This window comes from Abrus precatorius, unplaced genomic scaffold (genome assembly GCF_003935025.1).
Source record: "Abrus precatorius isolate BTA unplaced genomic scaffold, Abrus_2018 Scaffold6, whole genome shotgun sequence".
Taxonomy (NCBI): Eukaryota; Viridiplantae; Streptophyta; class Magnoliopsida; order Fabales; family Fabaceae; genus Abrus; species Abrus precatorius.
Window position 1 is genome coordinate 20,214,058 of NW_020874406.1, and position 25,668 is coordinate 20,239,725.

Genomic DNA, 25,668 nt, shown 5'->3' on the forward strand with positions numbered 1-25,668 from the left:
CATGAAAATAAATTATGCTTTCATAAATTATTTGAAATTTATTTAATAAATTTATTAATATAACATATTTTAATCTATCTTAATAAAATATTCTTAATCATATTTAATTCGATATGCACCTAATTTTATATTGTTAATTAAATTATACAAAAATTTAAATTTTTATATCAATTATTAAAACTTTAAAATTTTATATAATATTTTATAATTAAACAAGATGTAAAAAATTATTATACTATCAGTATAATTTTAATTCAAGTCTATTTTTAAACTAAGAAAAATATCTCACTTTATCAATAATTAATTAATTTTATATTATAAATGAAAGTGTTATTTAACAAATATTAATAATTTTTTGTAAATATTTATATATTTTGATTTTTATATTTAGAAAATATCATTTTTATTATTAAATTATATATATATATATATATTGCATGATTTATTAAATTAATTTTTAAAAATTATAAATGAATAATAAAATTTTAAATGTACATCTAATAATACTGAATAATAGTTTTTTATAATTTAATACACTAAATATCTGATAATAACATTAAATGTTATAAATTTGTAAAATATCGTTATTTTTTTTTAATGTTCTTTACCCACATTAAAAGAATCGAACAAATAATTTAACATCACTGACATTGCAACGTGTTCATAAATTTGCAGGTTCCCTAGAAATTGGTTCCTTTGGTCAAAAAAGGCACACCATGTGCTACTACGTCTCCAAAATTGTGTAAATAATAATATTCTTAAATTTCGTGCATCCATTCAATAGAAAATATAATTTCAATTTAATCACCAAATTCAGATATTTTCACACATTTATTAATTAAGTATATATGAAACTCACTCTGAATTTTACATAAAACTTTTTTTTATGCGTGTAAATCATGCGTAAAAATTAATCACCATGCGCAAGATTTTTTTTTAAATACAAAAGTATATTTGGAATAAATTATTTTTTCTGATTATGTATAAAAAAACTGTTAAAAATTCTATTTAATCTGATATTTGTTTTAAAAAAAGATTTTAAAATTTATGGTTAATTTTTATAAAAATATATTATTTAAAATTAAATATATTAAAATCTATCACAAAAAAATTATTGGCTATTTTTGGTTAATTTTTATTTTGTTCTTAATAATTAATTATAAAAACATGTGTATTTTTAGTTTTTAAAAATTAGAAACAAGCATACTTTAAGTATTTCTCGTAATTTTATGTTATTTTACAAGCTTATCATAAACTATGATTTTTATATAATTAAAATTAAATAGATTATTTTAGAAATATTTCTTACCTAATTAAGTATACAATACTTTTAATAGAAAAACAAATCTTCGGGGTAGACAAGTTTAAGTAAGACATGTTTGTGCTGTGTCATCATTTTAAGGCGAATAAAGAATAAATAAAAGAGAGTTGTAGTTAACTTTATTATTAATTTTTCTTATATTTTTATTATTTTATAAAAAATATTTAAAAAATACCTGGATTTATTATCTTAAAATACTACATAAAATAATAATTAAGCACATTTATAAATAGAAAGATTTAGAATTATATTTTTATTATATATAAAATTTTCAGTACTTTATTATATGAGTTTTGTTAATTTTAGTTTTCATGACTGAGTTTAAATATTTATAAATAAATTTTTTTATAAACATATATAATTATTATATTAAAATTATAAAAATATAATAAATATATTTTAATATATTTTTTATTATTAATTACTTATTCGTAAGCAAAATCCTTATTATATTTCCTTGGCGTGAATATTAAGATGCAATTTCCCTCTAGCCGTGTGCATGACTTTGAATTTATGATAAAGTTGACAACTTGTACTTCAGAGGATGAAGTATTGTTGACGCATGTTCCCTAGTTTAATTAATGTAAGATTCTATTTGCATGCTCTTTCCAGAAAAATACATTAGTTAAAATAAACTTTGCATCTTCAAAATGTTAAATGTGTCAAACGATTAGTGGATGCTAAAGAAATTATAAGTTAACCAAATTCTTAACTAAAAGATTATATTTTATTTGATTCGGTTAAATTTTAATTTTTAAATTTAGAGTTATATTACATCAAACAAATTATAAATAGACTAAACGCATATTTTTATATATAAATATTAACTTATAATAATTTTATTAAATATGTTTTTATGTTTTAAACAATATAAATATTTTAACTTACAATTTATAATGAGATTTGTTTTAAATAACCTAGGACTCGTGATAGATTGAAACTAGAATTAGTATTGTAATATAAAGTTAGAATCTATTCTCCTCTCTCATGGCTTGAGTTGTGCACCTTTCACATAAAAAAACACTTTTGAAAAATAATTCAAACACACAATAATTGAATTTAGGAAATTAAAATAGTTGAAGATAAAAGTAAGTTCTATTTATTTTAGTTTAGTCATTAATCACGTGTGATTGACTTGTATGTTTAATCCTCAAGTATAATTTGAAAAAAATTTCCCACCAAATAAAAGTATTAGTCATGATATGTTGTCACAATCTTGGGATTCCTCACCCAATTAAAAAAGGATGTCCCTCAAAGACTCACTAATCAATTATGACCTAGTCTCTAATCAATTTTTTTATTGAAAGCAAATTGAAAATACAAATCCAAGAGGTCTTAATAGATTATGTTTAGGGGACTAATGCTATTAATGTCAATATTAAAAATCTGAGCGAAATTAATTATAAATGAAAAGAATAATTTTAGTATTTATAACTTGATATATTTGAGTTATTTAAGCAAACTTAATTTGTTAAAATTCATTTAATTTGTGAGCTCATCAGCACAATCTCGTTACCTTTACTATTGTCAATTCCAAGTCATGAAGAAGTTGAGACCTTGAAATTCTTTGGCTTGGATCACCGTCATTTCCCATGTCAGTGTGTAAGTTTTGACAAATTTATCATGATTATATTTAAATAAAATATCATAAAAAAATCGATAATTTGTTAATTGCTATAAACCTCAGTATAGAGGCAATTAATTAATTTCAACACAAACTACCAATGGAGTTTCATCATGAGGAGCATTGCAATCGATAACCAAGGATGACTATTCCATTCGCCTCCCTTTACTTTGTGAATTCTTGTAATCTAAGAATTTCTACCACTAAACCTGGATCGGAGCATTTTCAAGGATTTTTATTGCGTATATTTCTTTGGATCATGGGAGAATCATGTGACAAGTTCACATTTTATGGACAAGTTGTCAGATAACTACTTTGAGTATTCTACAATATATGTCAAGTTCATTAATCATGGTTTGGGGGGGGGGGGGGGACCTAATTATTCTATTTTAATGATTGTTCACAATCTTCTCTTTTAGCTGCTTAGACCATTTGCTAGTGTTTTTTTATGGTATGATGTGCCAATAATAATTTTCATTTCCTCAATTATTTTCTTCCTAGTTTCTCATCTATACGTAGAGGAAAGTTCAATTATTTTTCATCTTTACTGGATTGTCCAATGGGGAGGTCATGTCTTCCAAAATGCAAACTTGCCAGAATAATGGGTTGGATGCAGATTATTTTGGGAGGGTTGGTCACCTTGGTAAGCATTTTGAGTCTAACTAGATTCTACTCTGCTGGGTTTTTCCTCCACAATGAAGATATATGCCACCATTTCTACAATGTGAAGGATATTGTTTATGATGGTTTTGATGCCAAATCACTTGCTGATCGAGTTGGAGAAGTGTTGGATAGGTTGGAAACTTTGCAGGCCAAGCTTGAGTCAGAAGTGCAAGAAATGGAGAAAAGCAAAAGCATCTTGGACAAGAAGTTTTTACAAGATGAAATAGTTAGGCCTCTTCACAGTGCAAATGTTGCTCTAAGGCAAATTAGGCTTCCAAAGATTGAAGGAAGCAACTCCACAGTGAAGGAGGATCCTTTAATTAACTTCTTTATCACCGAGGAGATTAGAAAGTATATAACCCCAAAGGAGAATAGAGTTGGTAAGATTAACCTCTATGGGACAAACAAGGTTTATAACACAATTGGTCATGCTTGTGTTTTGTACAAAAAAGAGCTAGAGAAGTACATGGACTACGACATTGGCTCATATTGTGATGATGATTGGAATTTAGCCCAGAAGCTTATGCTTAATGGGTGTGATCCTTTGCCTAGAAGGAGGTGTTTGACAAGGGCTTCAAAGGTATACCAGAAGCCTTACCCTATCAATGAGTCACTCTGGAGACTACCAGATGACAAAAACGTGATGTGGGGGAATTACCAATGCAGAAATTTTGAGTGCTTATCTAGCAAGAACCCAAAGAGGGGCTATTCAAAATGCACTGGATGTTTTGAAATGGAGAAGGAAAAGGTGAAATGGGTTTCTAATAGCTCGCTAATTCCTTCAGACTTTTTGATCAGTGATGTTTTGGCAGTTAAGCCAAGACAGATTAGGATTGGACTAGACTATGGCATTGGCACTGGCACATTTGCTGCAAGAATGAGGGAACAAAATGTGACAATTGTCTCAACTGCTCTTAACCTTGGTGCTCCTTTCAATGAGATGATTGCTCTAAGGGGTTTGGTTCCTTTATATGTCACATTAAGTCAAAGGCTTCCATTCTTTGATAACACTATGGATTTGGTTCATACCACAGGTTTCATGGATGGATGGATGGACTTGCTCTTATTGGACTTCATATTGTATGATTGGGATAGAATTCTTAGACCAGGAGGTTTGTTATGGATAGACAGATTCTTCTGCAACAGAAAAGATTTGGATGATTATATGTACATGTTTCTTCAACTCAGGTACAAGAAACACAAGTGGGTTATTTCTCCAAAGTCAAAGGATGAGGTATATCTCTCTGCTTTACTGGAAAAACCTCCCAGAGCTATATGAACACAATAAATTTCTTCATTTATTTTTTTTCTTTCTAATATTTTATTTATGTGCCTTTATTGTTGTTAGATATATATTAAGAAATAAAGAGTTTTTTTTTCCTTCTTGGTATGGATTTTACTGGATTAAATTGCAAAAGTATCACAATATGATGCTAACTTTTAAGTCCTTTTGAAAGAATATATTGGATTCACGTGAAAACTCATAGGATTTGTTAAAAGTGTCATAAAGTTATGAAATGTACATTGGATTTGTTAGAAGAATAAATGAATAAGCCTTGCAAAAGAATAATTTTTTATATACTATTACATGCCATTGATGGATATAATAGTACAAATTATTAATTTTTATAATAAAGACAACAATGGTATTTATGAAATACTGTAACATAATCTCAGTTGATAGGATTCACTTCAAGACATAATAAAAGATTCTTGAATATGGTTTTCTCTCCTAAAATTTGACACCAATGGTAATTATGAAATGGTAAATCTATAATCCTGAATAATAATGTTTTTGTTCCTTCCAAATTCCATTAATAATAAACTTAAACAATTTGTGCAGGGAATAATTTAAGTAGTTTTTTTTTTTTTCTGAGTGACTCTTACAACAAACGAATTTTGTCTTTTTGATCCATCGGTAATAGGCCTTGCAACTTAGCCTAGCTAGAGGGCCCAGCGTAATTCCATTGGAGCATGTAGAAGTTGAGCTTAAGTTTTTTCCGCATAATATTTAACAGCAATTTCTTTTTTTGACAAAAAAAAAAGAAATTTCTTTGAATGACAAAAAAAAAAAACATAAAATTTATTTTTATACCCTTCTTTTGTCTATTCACACTCTTTTTATTGGCACAACAAATTTTTTTTTCTTGCCTTTTAAAAAAATCAATTACACTTTTTGTCTTATACTTTTTTATGTGTGATTTTAGATCCCTAATTTTAATTATTTACATTCAACCTCTTTCATATTTTAAATGTATGATTTTGGTTCCCTTATCTTTAATTGGTCATATTTATTCTATCTAATTTGTCAAATGTAGATACATCATAATGTCACTACTTTATCTAAGGCAATTAAAAAATTACCACTGGTAAATACATCGGATATATTGTAAGGCAACCATTATATTATATACACCTCAAAAACCTCCTCTCAAATCTCAATTCTAAAGCTACCTTGTGCATCATGAGAAATCCAGTTTTAAATGACACCAATTCCCTTTACCCTCTCATTCTTATGGCCCAAAGCTATTCACACATAAAACAAACAACAATTTGTTCTTGAAACAAAACAAACCACAAGTTGATTAAAAAAATACTAATTTAACTCGAAACAAATGGAACTAGGCTTCCGAAAAACCCGAATGCTAGGAACCATGCTCCATAGAATCATATCAAGAAAAATTGTAGTATGAAAGGCACTAATTGAAGTATAGTGTGAAAAAGTGAATTTTATAGAGAAGTGAAGAATAAATGAGTTGAAAGCTACCTCGGTCGTTGTTTAGGCATGACGCAAATCAACTTGTTTCGTTCAGCAGAGACGCAAAAATTCTACGTAACTTAGCATTCGCAGTTTCAAAAATTTGAGAATAATCAATAGAGACTGCTGAGAAAATATAGGAAAATGCTGAGCTCATTTTTCCTAATTTGAGTTGGTCGTTCTGTGTTAGGTTTGATATAAATTGAAAGAAATTATGCAAAAATAGAAAAATGAAAGGAGCAAAATTATCAAAGATATTTTGGTGAGATTATATTTACTTTTGGAGGTAATCAAAAGCATTTGCCATACTAAGATGATATATCACTGATTAAGGTTTAATAGTCACAAAGTATTTTAATTAAAATAACCATTGGATGATGCATACTAAATAATTGTCGGTAAATTTTTATTTTGGTGTAGTCTACATTGATGCATAAAACTATGTCTATGTATTATATTTTTATAAAAATAATTGGTATTCTAAATTTTATAAAAAAAAGTATTACCAATTTTTTATTTTGTTTTATCTGTTATACATAAAAAAAATTATGAGAGATTTTGATATAAAATTTGTTCCTCAATATGGACGTAATACACAGTTTGAACTAAGAAGTGACAACTTATATTATGCATGTTGGTCTCTAAAAATAAGCATATGTGTTACTAAAAGTGACAACTTCTTCATAACATGTTAATCCTTATATCAATTGTTGTTTGTAAAATATAACGAACACGTTGGTGTGAAAACACCATTTATTAAAAAGATTGCCCCCAACAACTAACCCCAAGGAATTCATAAACAATTTATTATTTTGGTTAAAAAAATTAGCAGATTTTGACAAATTAGTGATGTTCCTATGGGGAAAATGCTATGTTTGGTTCCACAATAATTAACCCAAAATCTCATTCAGGATTTAGAAATTGTGTCGAACATGTGTATAATGTCTCTGACGTTGTTAAGACAATCAAAATTGAAGTCCTTAAACGTAAACGTTACATTTGTTATTTTTGTAGTGAATAAAATTATGTTTAAATGCATGATGACGAAAATATCTTCTTCATTTAATAATATATGCATAAAAAATTGACATGCCCTTTCAATAATTATAGATAAATAAAGTTATTTTTAATGCATATATAATATCAAAATTACTTTTCAAATAAATTCTTCAGGGGATGCATCAATTCACTCAAACTTACTACTAACTAAAATGAATTTCAGCTATGCTTGGAAAAGTCAAATATTTTGTCAATTATAGATCTACAATTTTTCTATTAATATAATTTAAATAATATTTACTATCTTAAAATTATATTTCATTTCTTAAAGAAAAATCTAATAACTTAAACCCACTGATATTAATTTTATGAAATTAAGTTTAACCAAACTTATAACTCACTAGCTTGACAAGTAAATCAAAAGGAGAGTCCCGAAACTCTCAAAATAGATGGTATGAAGCATAAATTGTGTGAATCACAATCCCACACGTGAATTCAACAGAGAATCTCTGTTTTTAAGCTGTGACAGAGTTGCATAGGAATATTAAAATAAGAAAATAAGAAATTTTACATCTGCGTGAGCAGTGTGTTAGGATAAGCATGAATCTGGTATATTCGCGTTTATAAACTAATTATTTTTCTTAATATATAATTTATGATTAATTAGTAATATCAAAATTATATTAAATAAAAAAGCGTTTGTTCATCTGAATATTTTTTTTCCCTAAAATAGGTAAAGGTTTAGTGTGACGTGTGTGAAAACACGGGTAATGCAATACAGCTACGTTACTGGTTTTATTTTCTTTCTTGTTTCCTTTGCTTTTGTGATGCAAGTGTGAACTCACAACAATGGATAGGCTTCGACCATTGACATATCTTTTAAGATTTAATAATATAATTAATATGAAATAAAAGAAGTGTAAAAAAAATATAATATAAAAATTTATTAAATAAAAAAAGTGAATATAACATGTCCATGAAATATGAAAAAAATCCTGAACACGCATTCATTATTCAACAACAGTTGGCAGAGGGGCAATAATACAGATGCCAAACAATGGAACGAGATAACTTTATGTTTATTTTTTTCTCTTTTCTTGATTGGGAGGAAATCTCCATTTTACTTTTTGTAAAAATGAATGGCTGTCATCCATTTGGTACATGCCTAATAGGCAAACTTTGCTTTCTAGCCTGCCAAGTGTGAGGCACAGAAAACGTTCAGCAAAACGACAAACAAATTTTCCCAAGATAGTGTAATTCCACACCATCTTTGTCATTAAAATTCAAATAACGTCAAATGTGAGATTTCTCTTCTAATTTTATTTTCCTTTTCTGAAGTTTGATTTGCGCCATTTCTAAAAATGCAGAATTTAACTTCAATTGTATAAAATTTATTTTATGTTATTAAATTGATTTGCCCAATTCCAAAGTCTATAATAAAGTTTTGGAAAAATAAATACAAGTCATTATCACTTTTCATTGAAATAAGTTTTTTTCTTTGTCCATATATAGTAAACCATATCTTTTTCTCTCATCTTATTGCTCTTTTGCGTTAGATTCTAGTCAAATTTTAAATTATTAGTCATTAAAATATAAATAGTTATTGTGGATATCTACACATTTGTATTGACTATATTATATTACACTTTGTTTATGCGTGAATGTTACGCAGTAGGACCCAAATCCTTTTAACTTGTAATAGCCCAACCAAACTTAACTTTCTGAAACGACGATTTAAAACTGATCAAAAAGTGAGTTATTTATACGCGGTTCACTTAACAAAATATATTTAAGTTTAAAGATAAATATAAAAATGTAATAATTAAATGTAAATAGTGAGATTGGGTGTGTGTCACGTGAGGTAGAATCTTTTGATGAGTAGGCTTCAGTCCTATCCACCACCGCCTACTGCACAATCTTGTCCTCCCAATCTCACCAATCCCTATCTTTCTTTTTCCTACTTGGATCTGATTCCTCTCTCTCTGTCTCTCTATTTTTACACGTATAGTTTGACAAAAGTCAATTTAAGGCATATAAAAATGCCTAATCTATAATATTTTAAACCTTCAATGCCCATTCTTTAATATTTCCTTTTATCGTGGTTAATTTTGTCTATGGTGGAATATCATCCTTTTATTTTACTACAAAATATTGTAACAAAAGCTGGAATATGATACGATAGTACGAACGGAAAAAAAGAGAAACGAGGACAATGTTTGGAAAAGCTAAGTTTCATGATGATGATGATGTTAATAATTGTGAGAAAAAGAATAGTTTGACTAATAGTTGAAATAGCTCAAAAGATCATCATAATCATGCATATCTTAGAATCTAAGAAGGGGAAGTGAGAAATGAGAAACATAAAATATCATTCTGTTGTAGACCTTGTGGATATGCCCAAGATAAAAGGCTTAAGTATATAAATTCAATTTGAATTACCTCACACGTGTAATGATAAATTTATTAGTTGAAATGATTTTTTTTTTCACTTTTAAAGTTTTTTGTTTATAATTAATTTATTTAACACATTTTTTATTCAATTTATTTCAAAAACTCCTAAAATATTGTTTATTAAAAGTTAAGTAAGTCCAAGTTGTAATTTATATACAAGATACCCCACCTGGTTAAAGTATCAAATAATCCCTCAAAGATTAAACAACAAAACCACTTAAAAAATGTAGGTAGTTCTTAGTTGTTTATTCTGGCAACCACTAAGAATGGGTATTTTCTAGTGGTTACTTTATTTATCCATTAATAAAAGTGTGTTTTTAAAAGCCACCCAAAACTCATTGATTTGGACGAAAATCTACCCTACATCTATATGTTCATTAACTCTCTCTTGTTATGTATATGTTCATACACTTTGTTTTAGCGACGTTAACGAAGCTCTGACACATTTGTCTTATGTATGCATTCTTTAATGAAAAATGAAATACTTTACTACAAAGCATTCAAATTATAGTATGGAATTAGTACTCAGATTCAAAAATAAAACTGAAAAAAGGTAAAAAAAAAAAAAGATATATGTGAAATAAAATATAAGAAAGCCTTAAAGTAATACATATACTTTTTTTTGAAGTTACAAGTTTAAATTAAAATAAATTGCAAGCAACAACTAACTTAAAACTAATTGAACTTAAAGGAGAGACGGTTGATATATTAAGTCCACGTTTTTAAGCTAATGACAAATAAAAAACTATACAAGAAAGATATAATTTACTCTAAACTTATAATCCAAACACTCTCTTTATTAAATTAGACCCATATTAAAATCCTAATATCATTTACTACAGTTCGTTATGTCTTTATTTTACTTGATTCCAATGCCCTCAATTTTGTATGTGAACGTGAAATAGTATTAATTGATATCTCGTGTGTTAAATGAATAAATATATCAACTTACATAGATAAATGGTGGATATTTTAATAATACAACTCTCACTATAAATAAAAATATGAAAAAAATAATCATTAATGTATTTGAAAATAAATATTTGTTTCTTATAGTTTGAAAAAAATATATCGGGAAGTCTTTCTTAGAAATAGAACTACAGGTACTAATAAATATTATCTTAAATTAAATAAGTAAATAAATAAATTTTAATTTTAAAAAAATTAAATTAAAATGCTTAATATAAAAAATTCTAAAAGTACCACTATTTAAAAAAATTCACAAAAATGCTATTGTTTAAGTATTTGTACTCATAAATTATATATAAAAATTGATAATTCGACATGTTCAAAATAAAGAATAATTTATAAAAATAATATTGTTTAAAAATACTTATAAAAATATTTTTATTTATGAAGTTACAGTCATAACTCAATCTCTATAATATTACTTTCAAGGACAATAATGAAGTTATTATAGGAATACTAATGTTACTTGCTTAATTGTTTTTTTAAAATATTAAATTTTATCTTAAACAAAGTAATATGTTCATATATTATACATATTAAATTATTTAAAAATTAAACCTTCCACATACGTAATTACATAACATACTTAACGTTTATTTGTATTGGTAGTTTATAAATATATATTAGGCGCTAAAATAAAAGAGTCTAATAAATTTATAATTAAATTTTTATTTATATAGTTTTTTTATAGACACGATTTATTTTATAACAAAATATTTTAATAATTGAATTAATAAAATTTAATATTTATAAAAATTGATTAAGTGAATTAATTTTATTTTTTATATTTCTTTGTTGTTATGAATAAAAAATCAATTAAAAAAAGTAGCTAAATTATCCCTACATCATCTAAAAATGGAAATTATTTTTTCAAAATTTCCAATTTAATTATATTTTCTAATTATTTAAAAATTTAATTTAATTTAGTTTAATAGTACTCATATAATATGTCAAATTGTTACTAATTCCATATAGAGATCGATTAACAATTTTTTATCCTTTATACAAGTATTTTTGAATTTAAATGAAATTTATTTAATCAATGATTGTTAAATTAAATGAAAACAAATCGAAGGGCTAATACGTTTAGAGTTGATATAAAAATATCGACATTAAGATATGTTATGCTAAATTTTAAAAAATGAATTTAAATTAAAGATAATTTACAGACGTTTTCATTCAAAAATGAATATGAATTTTTTTATTGTGACTCATTAGATGCAGTAACACAGTATTAAAATATATTTAATAAATATTATATATTAAATTTAATACAATATATTTATTTAAATACAATACTTTAAATGAAAATTGAAAAGTGGAAAATAAATTTAAAAATTATATTTTCTAATTATTTAAAAATTTAATTTAATTTAGTTTAATAGTACTCATATAATATGTCAAATTGTTACTAATTCCATATAGAGATCGATTAACAATTTTTTATCCTTTATACAAGTATTTTTGAATTTAAATGAAATTTATTTAATCAATGATTGTTAAATTAAATGAAAACAAATCGAAGGGCTAATACGTTTAGAGTTGATATAAAAATATCGACATTAAGATATGTTATGCTAAATTTTAAAAAATGAATTTAAATTAAAGATAATTTACAGACGTTTTCATTCAAAAATGAATATGAATTTTTTTATTGTGACTCATTAGATGCAGTAACACAGTATTAAAATATATTTAATAAATATTATATATTAAATTTAATACAATATATTTATTTAAATACAATACTTTAAATGAAAATTGAAAAGTGGAAAATAAATTTAAAAATTATATTTTAAAAATAAGTCTAAAAAAAATTAAATTATTAAATATAAAAATATTTGTACTTATGATTAAATACTAATTTAAAATTTTTAATATCATCAGTTAAGTTAAATATATAAAAATATAAAATTGAAATTAATTATTGTGAAATGAGTATTTTTTATTGATATATTAATTGATAATGTAAAATTTTGATATTATTATTTTCGGCTGTCGAACCCGTAAGCCCGGAAAGGATATTATAGTAAAAGCAGCCGCCAATCACTAGAATAATGATGAAACGTCCCGGAAACTAGGCAAGGGCAAGACCGTAAATGCATATCGCGCCACACTAGTCACGGACGGCCCTAAAAACGCAAACAAACCCTTCCCCACGCACCGCCAACCCTATAAATTCAGCTTCACCAGCGTAAATCAACCACACGCAACTCTTTTATTCCGTATCGCTCGTTCTTTCTCTCTCGATCTCGATTCTTCGTTTCAATATCTAGGGTTTTTGCCGTCATATACTTTGCTCTTTTGCTTCGTATCTGTAAGCGCTTTTCCTGTTCTTCTTTTAGTCTTCTTCATTCGTGTTGATGATGCCGCGTTCGATTTATTTTCGTTTTTCAACTTTGTAATTTGCGGCTTCTGATTTTATTATCGTTAAAATTTTCAGATTCTCTGCGTTTTGTTTTTCTTGGATTGAAGTTGTTGAGAGCTTAATTCGTTGCGGCATTGTAATCCGAATTTATCAAATCAGGTATCTGTTTTCGTTTTCGCCGCCTTGATTTTATGGCGTTCTTCGTTTTATCTGTATTTTTGTTGTAATGATTGTGTAATTTTTGGATTCGATGATCTTTTTTATTTGTTGGTTTACTTTATATGTTTTGATCTTTTGATTTGATTTGTGTGCTTATTTTATTATTGTTCATGGAGTATAAATATTATTCTGTTTCCGTTCTTTATATATCTGTTTTTTGTGTTTTGATCCTTTATATTTCTGTTTTTTGTGTTTTGATCGTTGTTTTTTTTTTTTTTATGATTATCATTTGCGTCTGTTATTTAAGATTTCCATTCGATGTGTCGGTTTGTGGATGTATTTGCTCTATAATTGTCATGTCTGTCGAACTGTATAACTGGGACCTGTTATACATTTATTGGTTGATCTTGTATGTTCAATCTTTTTCTTTTGCTATTCTGGTTTTACCTTTTTATTGTTTTCTTTAGTTTGTTATTTTTTTATAAAAAATTTTCATTGTTCATTGATTTCGATGTGTACGAATTATTGAAAATTTAGGCCCGTTGTTTTAGATTTTACTTAAAATTATTTTAAATGATTTTATTTTGAAATAAATTATTTTTAAAAGATTGATGTTTAAAGGATTGATTTAAAAGTGAGTTTAGAATAATTAATTTTATTTAAATAGTGAGGTAGCATAATTTTTTAAACGTAAATACAGGTACTTTCCATTTATTTTTCATGTCTTTCACCCACAATCGATTTTACCAACCTTGAGGCAAATTGTTTTTACTCTTTTGATGTTAGAGAATTTATACATCATTATTTGGAATCTATAAATCAAATTTTTGTCTTGCGTACGGGAACTGTGAATTAAAAGTGCATGATAAATCCCTAGATTTTGGTGGAGCTAGAGTTTTTTTTTTTTCAAGGAGGCTAAGAAAGAGAGTATAATATATGATAAAAAAATAAACCTTTATTTTTAAGGTTGTGCTAGCCTTGTTTCATAAAATAACATAATCAATCATCACATTGTGAAGAAGAAATCATTTTGTATGTTGTCGTGAACCTTACTTCTTATACCTTCATAGCTACAAAGTATAATTTACAATAGTCATGACTCATGGGAGCGAGAGTAATTCATCTTGGTTATATACACAAGAAGAATTAAAATTAATTGTGGCAATTTGTCAACCAACAATTACTTCGTAAATCTCAATTAGTTTTTTTTGTTTTCTTTATTTTTAATTATTATAATAAATAAATGATTTGTTGAATAATAATAAGAGGATTCTTATAAATATATATTTTGTATGAATTAGAAGATGTATAAAATTTTTCGGGGTGATCACGGCATATTTAGTCATCCAATGTCTCTACCCTTTCCTAGATTTAGTTATTTTGTTGCCAATGGTATTCTTGCGTTCTGTTTCTCTTATTTTCCTGGATTGATTTAGGAGTTCAGACAAATGCTAATATATGTCTGTTGATTGTGTTGTCATAGGTCTGAATGAACTAATGGAGTCCAAAGGTGGTAAGAAGAAGTCTAGTAGTAGTAGTAAATCATTGTTCTACGAAGCTCCCCTCGGCTACAGCATTGAAGACGTTCGTCCAAACGGTGGAATCAAGAAGTTCAGATCTGCTGCTTACTCCAACGTAAGTTCTCTTCTTTCAGATTTAAATAATTGTGTATACGAAGAGGTTAATGCTTTAAACTTATTTGCTGTATTGGAGTCTTTGATTTGTGCTAATACCTATTTTGTTTATGATTCTTGTGCAGTGCGCTCGCAAGCCATCCTGATATCCCACCGGATAGACATTTCCTTGCATGCAACCAGTGTTTTATTAGCAGTTTTTTTGTTTTCTTTTAGGTTTAGTTACTACTCTCCTTCAAACATCTTTCCAATCCCTCTCTTTGCGATTGTACTCTCTGCTGGTTCCTATTGCATTCATATCTCCTGAAACATGGCCATGCCTGTGTCTGCAATTGGTTTTGAAGGTTATGAAAAGAGGTTGGAAATATCCTTTTTCCAACCAGGAGTTTTTTCTGACCCCGAAGGAAGGGGTTTGAGAGCTCTTACAAAATCCCAGTTGGATGAGATTCTAACACCAGCTGCGTGCACCATTGTTTCTTCTCTTTCAAATGATGACGTTGACTCCTATGTTCTGTCTGAGTCTAGCCTCTTTGTTTATCCCTACAAGATCATCATTAAAACCTGTGGCACTACCAAGTTACTGCATGCGATCCCACCCATATTGAAGTTAGCTGGGGTCCTTTCCCTTAATGTTAGATCTGTACGGTACACGAGGGGAAGTTTCATTTTTCCTGGTGCTCAGCCATATCCCCATCGGAATTTTTCTGAGGAAGTAGCTATCCTTGATGGCTACTTTGGGAGGCTTGGGTCAGGCAGCATGGCTTATATTATGGGTGGCTCAGACAAAGCACAGAAATGGCATGTTTACTCTGCCTCGGCTGATTCATTGACTCCAACCGACAATGTTTACACTCTAGAGATGTGCATGACGGGCTTAGACAGAGAGAAATCATTGGTTTTCTTCAAGGAACAGTCTGATTCAGCAGCCCAGATGACTGTCAATTCTGGCATTAGAAAGATTCTTCCAGATTCTCAGATATGTGATTTTGATTTCGACCCATGTGGTTATTCAATGAATTCTGTTGAAGGTGCTGCTGTGTCTACCATTCATGTTACGCCAGAAGATGGTTTCAGCTATGCAAGCTTTGAAACTGTGGGGTACGACCTGAAAGTGGTGAATCTGAACGATTTGGTTGAGAGAGTATTGGCATGTTTCCAACCAACTGAGTTTTCTGTAGCTGTTCATGCGGACAGAGCAAGTAAGTCATTTGAGCAGAGTTCTTTGCTGGATGTTAAGGGATACTGTCGCGAAGAGAGGAGCCACGAGGGGCTTGGAATGGGTGGTACTGTTGTCTTCCAAAGATTCGTCAAAACTTGTGACTGTGGTTCGCCTAGATCAACTCTTAAGTGCTGGAAAGATGAAGAAGATGAAGAAGAGTAGTTCAGTGTCTTTATGGTCCTTCTTTTAATTAAAAATAAGTCTGGTCTTCCAGGCATTGATGTACTTGTTATCTCGTGGTTTTCATTTGTTGTCCGTTTTTAGACTTGTTTGTGTGGAAGGTACACCTATTGGTCTTTACTTTTGAACATCAAAGCATTTGGTTTGAATCCATTTCGATGGCTATTAAGTTTTTGTTTTAACTCATGTAATCAAATATTTGGGTGATGTTAATCCTACTGTGTTTGCTATTATTTCCTTCTTTCACCTTCACTCTTTAGACTTATTTTTGGCTTAAGACGTCTGGAACTTTAGTTCCCAAAGTTAAACATGAGTTACTTACGTTTTTACCTTAAATAAATTGCTCTAATTACAAAATTGAGATAATAAATGTTGATTGCATTAAATAAACTTAATTTGGATTTATATAAAATTAAAATACAACGACATTTGAATTGCGGACCAGTTGCCCATTTTTTGTGAATTAAGGTTGACTTGTTGGACGATTTGTGCTCACTACTATTTGACTCGTTTAGCAGATGTAGCAGTTTGTTGCAGAACACGTTTGGTATGTTCGAGTTGAGAGGTCGTTTAGTTTGTGTGAATGGTATTGTCTGCTGTTTTAAGGAATCTAAGGAAATTGAACGAAAATTTCTACCGGGTTGGTTGTAAATTAATAACACACAAACCTTATGCAATATGTTAATTTTGTAACTTATTCCATTAGATGCTCAAATCTTGTTTCAAAGTGCAGAGGAAAAGGCTTAGCTACGAAGTTTGGAACAACTTTTTTCCCCGCAAGTTTGGATTTTCTTATTGACAATCAAAATTTTCATGGCTATTTTAATAAAGCATAGAAACATTTACAAAGCTACCGTTTTGAGTGGTTAAAATTTAATGACTTGGACACCTACACTACACTAGTAACTTATAACGAGTTTGGTACTGTTTCATTTGTTTCTGCCTTGCGGTTGGTACTACAGATATGAAAACCGACATAATGACATGGAAACATGAAATAAAATCCTACTTTTAGTGCCGTGGTTATTTATTTATTTTGGTCACAAGGGAGTGGGGGATGGGGATATTACTAAAGCAAGGATCAAACCTTACTTTATGAAATGGGGAGGCTGAATTTGATTGCATGAAAGCAAAGATTGCTTATTAGATCCTAGCATGAGCTTCTCTTTTGTAACTTACGATTTGCAACTCGAAAATTGTATTAAAATCACCAAGCATAATACTTACTTGAGTAGATCAATCCTTACTTTATGTAAAGGCACGTCTTTGATCTATCAATAATTCTTAATACTCATTTGAGTTGGTCACTTAGGTGAGTTTCATAAACTTTAATACCATTATTGAAAGGAAAAAAAAAACTAATTCTCATAGATAATTTTCTTTAAATAAAAAATAAGATAATATAATCATAATATAAGAACTATCGTCTACTTTAAAATTGAAAAAAAAAAAATCATGGGTTTATCTAACAACAACTAAAGAATATTATTATGTACAATTTTTTATAATACATGCATAGACTTTTGTTTAACCACCCTACAATTTTAATACACACACTCTTCAAACCATATATCTATAAAGTTCCTAATTTTCTAAGACAAGGAGTATAAAATAAAGAAAAAAAGTCAAATAAAACTTAAATAAGTTATGACTAGTGCAAGTTAAAATAACAGATATAAGTCAATAAATAACTTTTATTATCTTTTCCTTTATAAACTTGGACCGTGAGATAATTATTTCAAGATGTTTTATTTTAATCAATTTTAACAACTTTCATCTCCATTAAGATAGATGCATCTTCTGATTTTATTATTTACATCGATAATTGTAATTAAAAAAAAAAGGTCATACTTTACTATAAAAGTATAGCAAGTAGTGTTAACTAATATTCTTTTCAACTTGTACTACTATAGAAACACATTTCTAGTTCACAATTCCCAATACTTATATGAGTTGGTCACCTCAGTGAACCATAAGTTTTGACAGTGATACCAAAACTAAAGGATATAAAGGATTAAAACACTAGGAATATCTCCATTAATAAAATACAAACAAATCATACAAATAGACTTAAAATAGTATATCAAATTCAAAATTTAAAGTTATTAAGTTATGAATTCTTGTCACCTATATATTTCAAAACTTTTTTACTTGTATATATCATCTTGACACATAACGTAATTAGATACTAATTTAACTACCGTTAATTAATTACCACTTCCTAGTATTTCATTTGTGTATCAGATTTTGGAGATTTCCTATGTAAACACTGAGCACCAGTTTGGTAAAATAATTTTACTTTAATCCCATCTAAATGATTTGATTGTTATTTTTCATCCGCGCATCAATCTAGCAATTGAAATTAGATACAGCTCCAGTTACAGTGTTTTCACAAAGTCCATCCAATTGATCAAAATGTTCGTTTCATGTCAATAATTAAAACATCTTTGTCATGCATTATCGCTTTTCCCAGCATTTCGAACTGGAAAGGTGGGAGGGCAAGGTCATAGGTCTCGTTGATTATAATTAATGCTTGCATGGTTCAAAACTGTAGCCACTGTTATTTTTTACCCATTAAGAAAATTGCGTAGCAAATCCAATGAAATCAATTTGTAGCCACTGTTATTGATCAAAATTTTTGTCTCATTTCAATAATTAAATCATCTTTATCATGCATTATCGCTTTTGTAAGCACATCGAACTGGAAAGATGGAAGGGGAAAATCATGGGTCTCGTTGATTAGAATGCTTCCACATTCTCAGAACAGTAGCAATTATATTTTATAAATTTATTGGACTATTTAGGAAATGGCAATGCAAATGCTACGTAAACGTAATTTCTCTTTTCAAATCATAGTAAAAGTCATAATTAGCTTTGGTGGCAAAGTTTCTCTACTTTAAAGGCCAGCTTTTAAGAACAAAAAACTGTATTTTCATTTTTTATTGTTATAATTAAATAACTGAAAATTCATTTTATTTCATTTTATAAAAATAAAAAATGTTTTTGTTATTTCTTACGTAAAACTTTTAAAAACAAGAAATAAAATAAAATAAAATATTTATAAATAGTATAATTATTTATAAAAAATCATAATAATAAAGCACGTAAATCAATTGGTGTAAAGTTATTTTAATTCAACTTTTAGTCTCAAATTCGAGTACCAAAAATGCTAAATATGTTACATATTTAGAAAAAAAAGCTTTTATAATCTATAATAATTCCAATTAAGATCAATCCAAAGTTACTTTAATCTTAAGTTTCGTTTGTTTAAGAACAATCAACCCTCACAAGCAATCTTGTTAATTGCGGTTCTTGGTAACCCAAAATCTCCTATTTTCAAGCTTTTACAGGTTCAATTTTCATTCTATTTGTGGTATGCACATAATTGAAGACGGGGAAGTTCTATTTCATTTTTTTAGGTTTAAAAACATTTCATCTTGCTGGGGACAAAAATGTTACCTGGTGATCAACTGATCATGTACCACACTTGTGGCAATGAGACCATGTCAGTCCTAAAATGTTATAGACATTAAATTCGTTCATTTTATTATCATTAATATATGTTTTTTTTATAATTTTTAAAAGAGTTTTTTCTTTTCAAAAACAAAAAATACATGTACTTTTTTTTTAAAAAAAAAAAAACTCTTTTAAAAATTGCAAACAAACATATTCAAAGTCTTTTTTTTGTTTTTACTAAAATGAAAAATTTTCCCTCCCACTAAATGTGCAAACTTGAACCCGGTCTAACAGCAGCTAAGAGATTTTGGGAAAGTGTAAATATTTGTATTATTATAACATGTAAAACATATTAGAAGAAAATCATTAATAATGGGTAAAAGTTATTTAAATATTGGTCTTATTTAATCTTGTTGCACCGCCCATCAGAAAGTGGCTGTAGTTTAGTGGTAAGAATTCCACGTTGTGGCCGTGGAGACCTGGGCTCGAATCCCAGCAGCCACAGCTGATAAATTTTTTCCCTCCCAAAATAATATCCTTTCCCTTTTCAGCTTACATGATTGATAAAAGGGTCTGTGTTGTAATGTCCATTCCAATTATCTCTCTCTCTCTCAGAATTTAATTAAAAGTTAATGAATTAGTTTGAGTTTGACTTCCCTCTTTAATTTAAGACTTGAGTTTGGTCTATTTATATGCATTATTATTTTATTTTTGTTACATTAACATTTATGTTTGTTAATGTAAAAAATAAGTGGCTGTATATCATCAACATTTAATTTGCTAATGTACAATCTCTTATTTTTTAAGAAGGAACATATTAGATATTATCATTTTCTTAAAATCTATACACAAAAATATAACTTGCTAAAATGCTTCTAAAATATATAAATATATACTTTTTAATTTATTATTATTATTATAGATAAATTTGTTAGATTTAAAAACTTTTTAAATAAACCAAACCTTAATTTATTTTAAATAAATAAATAAAACTTTTTGGCCTAACCTAAGTCAATAGATTAAGTAAAAAATTTCCAACTAATCATATATTATATTTGTACCCAGTGATTTAAGTTTCAGACTAGTTATTAAAATGGTAAAGATATTAATGGAAGGTTTATTGGTTCAATAATTAAATCAGTGTGTATCTATATCTATATCTGTATATGTCAATACACAAACGTTGATGTAGGGTGTTATTCGATGGTATAGACTTTTAAATATAATTTAGAACAAGTTAATTAATTATTACCTAGATTTTTAGACGTGCCAAATAAATAGATCCAGTACGAATTTGAAAATAGTATGCAGCATGGACTAAAAGTCAACTCTGCAAAGTCATTTCTTAAAAGCTGAAGCTACGAAACAGCTGTACTAATCATGTAATTGTCGTTGATTTATGAATAAAAAGCATAAGCATCGCAGAAAGTTGAATGTTAACGAATATTTACTTTTCTAATTAGTGGCATTTGTAAATTAAGTAAATATAAATTTAGGTGATCACATGATACAAGAGTTACAGAATAATCACATTTGATCTAGCTGGATTCAATCCCTCATAGATAACCCAAATTCAATCCCCTCCACTACCCTACATTCAGCTGCAATATCTAGCTGTTCTTTATCCATGGTAAAAAAAGTGTTGTCAAATTGTTTCTTTATTTATAAATAGATCAAACTATTCGTTTAACACAAATCATTAATTGAATATCTAATCATGGTTAGGATCTCAATTAGTACAAGTAGATTCTAAAGGTTGAGCAGTGAGTAGTAAACTCGATGAGAAGCTCCAATGGATGTAGATAAAATGATAGAGATATGACAATTATTTGACTCTAGATCATCATGCATTATGTGAGTAATTTAAAATAAAGATAATTATATAATAAAAGTGCTCAAAATTACAAAAGAAGTATGAATAATAAATTTATGTAATATCTAAAAAAGATACATTAAAAATACATATTCTTAAGATTATAAAAAATATACAGATAAGTCAAAGGATTTATATTTAAAAGAAATTAAGAACGATATTTATAAAAAAAAAAATCAAAATGATATCAGTCTTAAAGAAAGTAAATAGTTAAAAAACGAAACCACTCTTCAAAGAATATACTCTAATTTAACACATAAAGAAAGAAAAGATAAATTTAGAGTATCAGCAGTTAAAGTTTGGAACAAAACAAAAATCTAACATGAAAATAAATAAAAAATAAATAATTTGAGAGGATAAGCCATTGAAAGTTAGAGAAAATAAAAAATAAGCTTATCTTTACAAATTAAGGAAGAAACAAATTATTTATAAATTAATGTTTATAAAATTGATCTGGTCCATGTAAAGACATTAATAGTTAAGTTAGTATATATTTTAATAGAGTAATATTCTATGAAACATTAATCTCACATCTAGTGGGGGGTGTTCTATATTTATATGAAACAATCTTACATGAAGTGTGGTGTGTTTGCAAGCTGAGGTGTCTTAATAGGTCGTAGATAATGCATTTTTGGCATCTCGACCCATTTGAGAGTGAGTAGTAAGTGATCTAATTAAGTTAGTTGGTTGTCTTCTTCAGCCATACCTAGAACAAAAATCAATGTGATTTTAGGATAGTTTTAGCAAACATTAGAAGAAAATAAAAAAGTAAGGAGCATAAAATTTATTTTATAAATAAATTAATATAAAATTATATACAAATCAATTTTGAGAGAAATTGTAAGAAAACAATTTAAAAAAATAAATGATTGTAAATTAATTTTAGCTTATAAACAATGTTTAGTTTATTTTACTATCAATTTAGTTTATTTTTAGCTTATGAACCTCTAAGCCTCATAACTCTTACTAGCACACCAAAATTCGGAAATTGAGTTATAACTTTATTGTCATGTTGGTTTTACTTTGATATTAAATAGTATAGAAGAACATCTTCTCACTTTCTCAGCTGAGAATTTTTCACAATTTCTAGTAGCTTGTGCATAAGTGGGGTTTGATCTGAAAGGAGAGAAAAAGACAATAGCAGAGTCTTACTTTATGGGGTGGTATCAAGAATTTAATTGGGGTGTCAATCTCTTGTAACCACTACTAAAGGAAAAGGAAAAATAAAAGTAAGGGTAGCGTGTTTAGTATCCAAAGCTTTAAAGTGTACCTCTAGGCTGAGAATATATTCTATCTTTAACTCTTCATTGGCTGGTTCACATGAGTTGAAAGCTTGTGAAATTTTTTCATATTTGATATGCACTACAGCCAATGAAATCAAAGCTTATTATATAATTTATAGTGGGTTCTTTCTAGACATCTTTTAAGTGTAATATTCCTGGGATCAACTTCGAACTTGCACGATTTTCTTTACTTAGTGATCACACTACATCCACATATTTGCTTCACCAATCAATCAATTAAAGTTCAGCCCTTGAGATGCCTCAATATCTTATATTAATCGAACTATGTATATTCTCTTATATAAGCATAGTTCCATAATTGCTAAACTAATATTAAAGTTATGTAATATATACTGTATAATAAAGACACTAAATTGTACTTGCAATGGGACTAGTCTATCTTGATATACATCGTGACCGACATAAATGTGTATTTAGTACGAAAATTGTTGTTTGTAGGGAAGAAGTTGATAAGTAAAATGCAGTGAATAGGTGAGAAATTGATGCAATGAGGGGAACAAGCTGGTGGAGCAAGGTGTCAATTGTCAACAAATTTGGAAGCTTTATAATTGTCGTCTTTTTCTAATGAACATGGCGAACGGCATAATCATGTGGTGGGTTGGTACGATGATAAGGGTTCCTCCTCCTTCATTGAAACATTCCTATAGTGAGTAAAAAGAACAATGATTTCCCACTCATTTGGGCTACTCTATGTTGAATATATTCATTAAGGTCATGGTCAACTTCTCTTTAATCCATTGCTTTGACTCTCGTTCTTGGGCTTCAAAGAACTTTTTCTATGCCGCATTATTTTTAACTTTTTGGTAAAATATTTAGTATTTTTTCAGGTTTGGAAGTAGAGTTTGGTTAATCAAGGAAGGGTAAGAGCAAAGGTTCTAAGCTTTTAACATGCAAATTAGAAAGGAACAAGAATGTTGACACTAAACAAGAGAAGACCCCAATGGCTTTCAAGAAATCATATGATACGGTGTGCATAGTGGTCATATGGTTGCACACAAAATTAACGGATGTTGGGTGCCTTTAATACATACATATGTACATATATATAAGATTATACCTTTTAAAAGTTTAATTTGACTTAAAATTTATTTGAAGATCTTATAATTTAAAGTCATTAAATCATTTATAAAATCAATTAAGATGGAGTTATATGATTATTGGTCTTATATCATATTTACTTGAGTCGTTATCTTATAATTTGTATTTAAATGATTTTTTTTCAAATATAAAGATATTCTAAATATTTGTTTTTCTGGTTGCTATATTATTTGTGAGTCTACTCATGTAAATTTCTTTTGTTGATGTTTAATTTAATTTCATTATTTTGCAAATAATGTTATTATGATATTTGAATTTATATTATAAAATACTTTTACATACCACCTTAGTTAATATAAATTAAAATAAATCAAAATATAATTAGCTATTATATTGTTAAGACGCTGCATGTCATGTAAATATTTTAAATAGTGTATAATATTTTCAGTGATAATTCTTCAAGAAGTATTATAAGTTTAAATTGAATTATTTAAATTTATATATTCTGTTAAGAGATGTCACGTGACATCATTAATTTGTATAGTTAAACTTATCTTAGTTTAACAATTAGTATGTTAATTGCAATTTTAAATAATTAGTTTATAAAAAATATTTATATGATCAAATTATTCGCATAAGCAACATTGGCCACCCAAAGTATTTGAAAAAATGGAATAATATAAAGTTGCTATGGTTAATTTAATTGGAGATATTAATGTACGACTGATGACTTTTTCTTCTTTTTATGAAAGGTAAACTCTAATATAAATATTTGAGCATCATATATAATATATAAAATTACAAAATAAAATAACAAAAGGCTCTTTAAATAATTTAAGTTGCTTTAATATCAATACATGTACGTAACCGTAAGCGTATATGATTGTTAATTGATAAATACTGTACAAAAAATAGAATCAAAATACTTATGTGTTATCGTGTATCATATATAATCCATGCATAAACAAATTTCATTTCAAAGACAACATATAATTATTACGTGTCAATAATATATATTTAAAAATATTATAATTATTAATTAAAATTTATATAAGTCTCATTTTTTGATTTTTTATAATTTATAATAAATTTTAACAAATAATTTAAAATATATTAAAAAATCAGAGAGTGTTTAGTTTTTCTTCATATGGATTGACGATTGATGAGGTAGAATGATTGATAGCCGAAACTGGTATTATGTGGGGTCGATATTGCACGTGCACCAAGGTGCCATAGTGAGGCACGGCATGCAATCAAGGAGTAACTGGTCCTATTTCAGATGGAAACAATGGGACCCATTTCACCTGTAAAGGAAAAGGTGTTTGAACTTTGAACGCCCTTTCACCCAAAAATGAAAAAGGAAACCTTCCAGTTCCAGGGATGAGCATTGAGCACTGCATAAATACTATTTCACATTTTCAATAATCATTTTTGAATTTATAATTATGGGTAGAGGTCACTATTGATTTATTTAAATAAGTTTTTAGCCTTACATGTGTGCAATACATGGCTATCTTTATTTTCTCCATAAAATTATATACACAACAGTTAATTCTAGATAAGAGTTTCATCTATGTTTAAAAAAATGTATAGATAAAACCACTTCAATTGAAATGGAACTATGTGCAACAGAGAACTTGCAAGTTGTGACT

At 27.8% G+C, this 25,668-nt stretch overlaps 2 protein-coding genes and 1 non-coding gene across 5 annotated transcripts; all 3 read left to right on the forward strand.

The window, feature by feature from the left end:
* Nucleotides 1-3,504: 3,504 nt before the first annotated feature.
* LOC113870008 lies at nt 3,505-4,887 on the forward strand. The gene has a single exon (XM_027506595.1). The coding sequence runs from the start codon at nt 3,505-3,507 to the stop codon at nt 4,885-4,887; it is 1,383 nt and encodes a 460-aa protein (XP_027362396.1).
* Nucleotides 4,888-12,841: 7,954 nt separating this feature from the next.
* Nucleotides 12,842-16,556, forward strand: LOC113868613 (S-adenosylmethionine decarboxylase proenzyme). Of its 3 annotated transcripts, XM_027504356.1 has the most exons (4): nt 12,842-13,102; nt 13,229-13,312; nt 14,796-14,947; nt 15,072-16,556. In XM_027504356.1, exon 4 carries the CDS (start codon nt 15,257-15,259, stop codon nt 16,325-16,327), a length of 1,071 nt encoding a protein of 356 aa, XP_027360157.1. In that variant the 5' UTR covers nt 12,842-13,102; nt 13,229-13,312; nt 14,796-14,947; nt 15,072-15,256; the 3' UTR covers nt 16,328-16,556. The 3 variants fall into 3 exon arrangements, with proteins under 3 accessions (XP_027360157.1, XP_027360158.1, XP_027360159.1); XM_027504357.1 differs by having other exon boundaries at nt 12,996-13,312; XM_027504358.1 differs by having other exon boundaries at nt 12,996-13,102; nt 13,229-14,947.
* A 3,677-nt stretch (nt 16,557-20,233) lies between these two features.
* On the forward strand, nt 20,234-20,305 carry TRNAH-GUG. Its single transcript has one exon. It is a non-coding gene; the product is annotated as a tRNA-His (tRNA).
* The last annotated feature ends 5,363 nt before the right edge of the window (nt 20,306-25,668 follow it).

Excerpts from the sequence above, each read along its gene's own strand:
- LOC113870008 (XM_027506595.1), top strand. The coding sequence starts at position 3,505 with ATGGGGAGGTCATGTCTTCCAAAATGCAAACTTGCCAGAATAATGGGT.
- LOC113868613 (XM_027504356.1), top strand. The coding sequence starts at position 15,257 with ATGGCCATGCCTGTGTCTGCAATTGGTTTTGAAGGTTATGAAAAGAGG.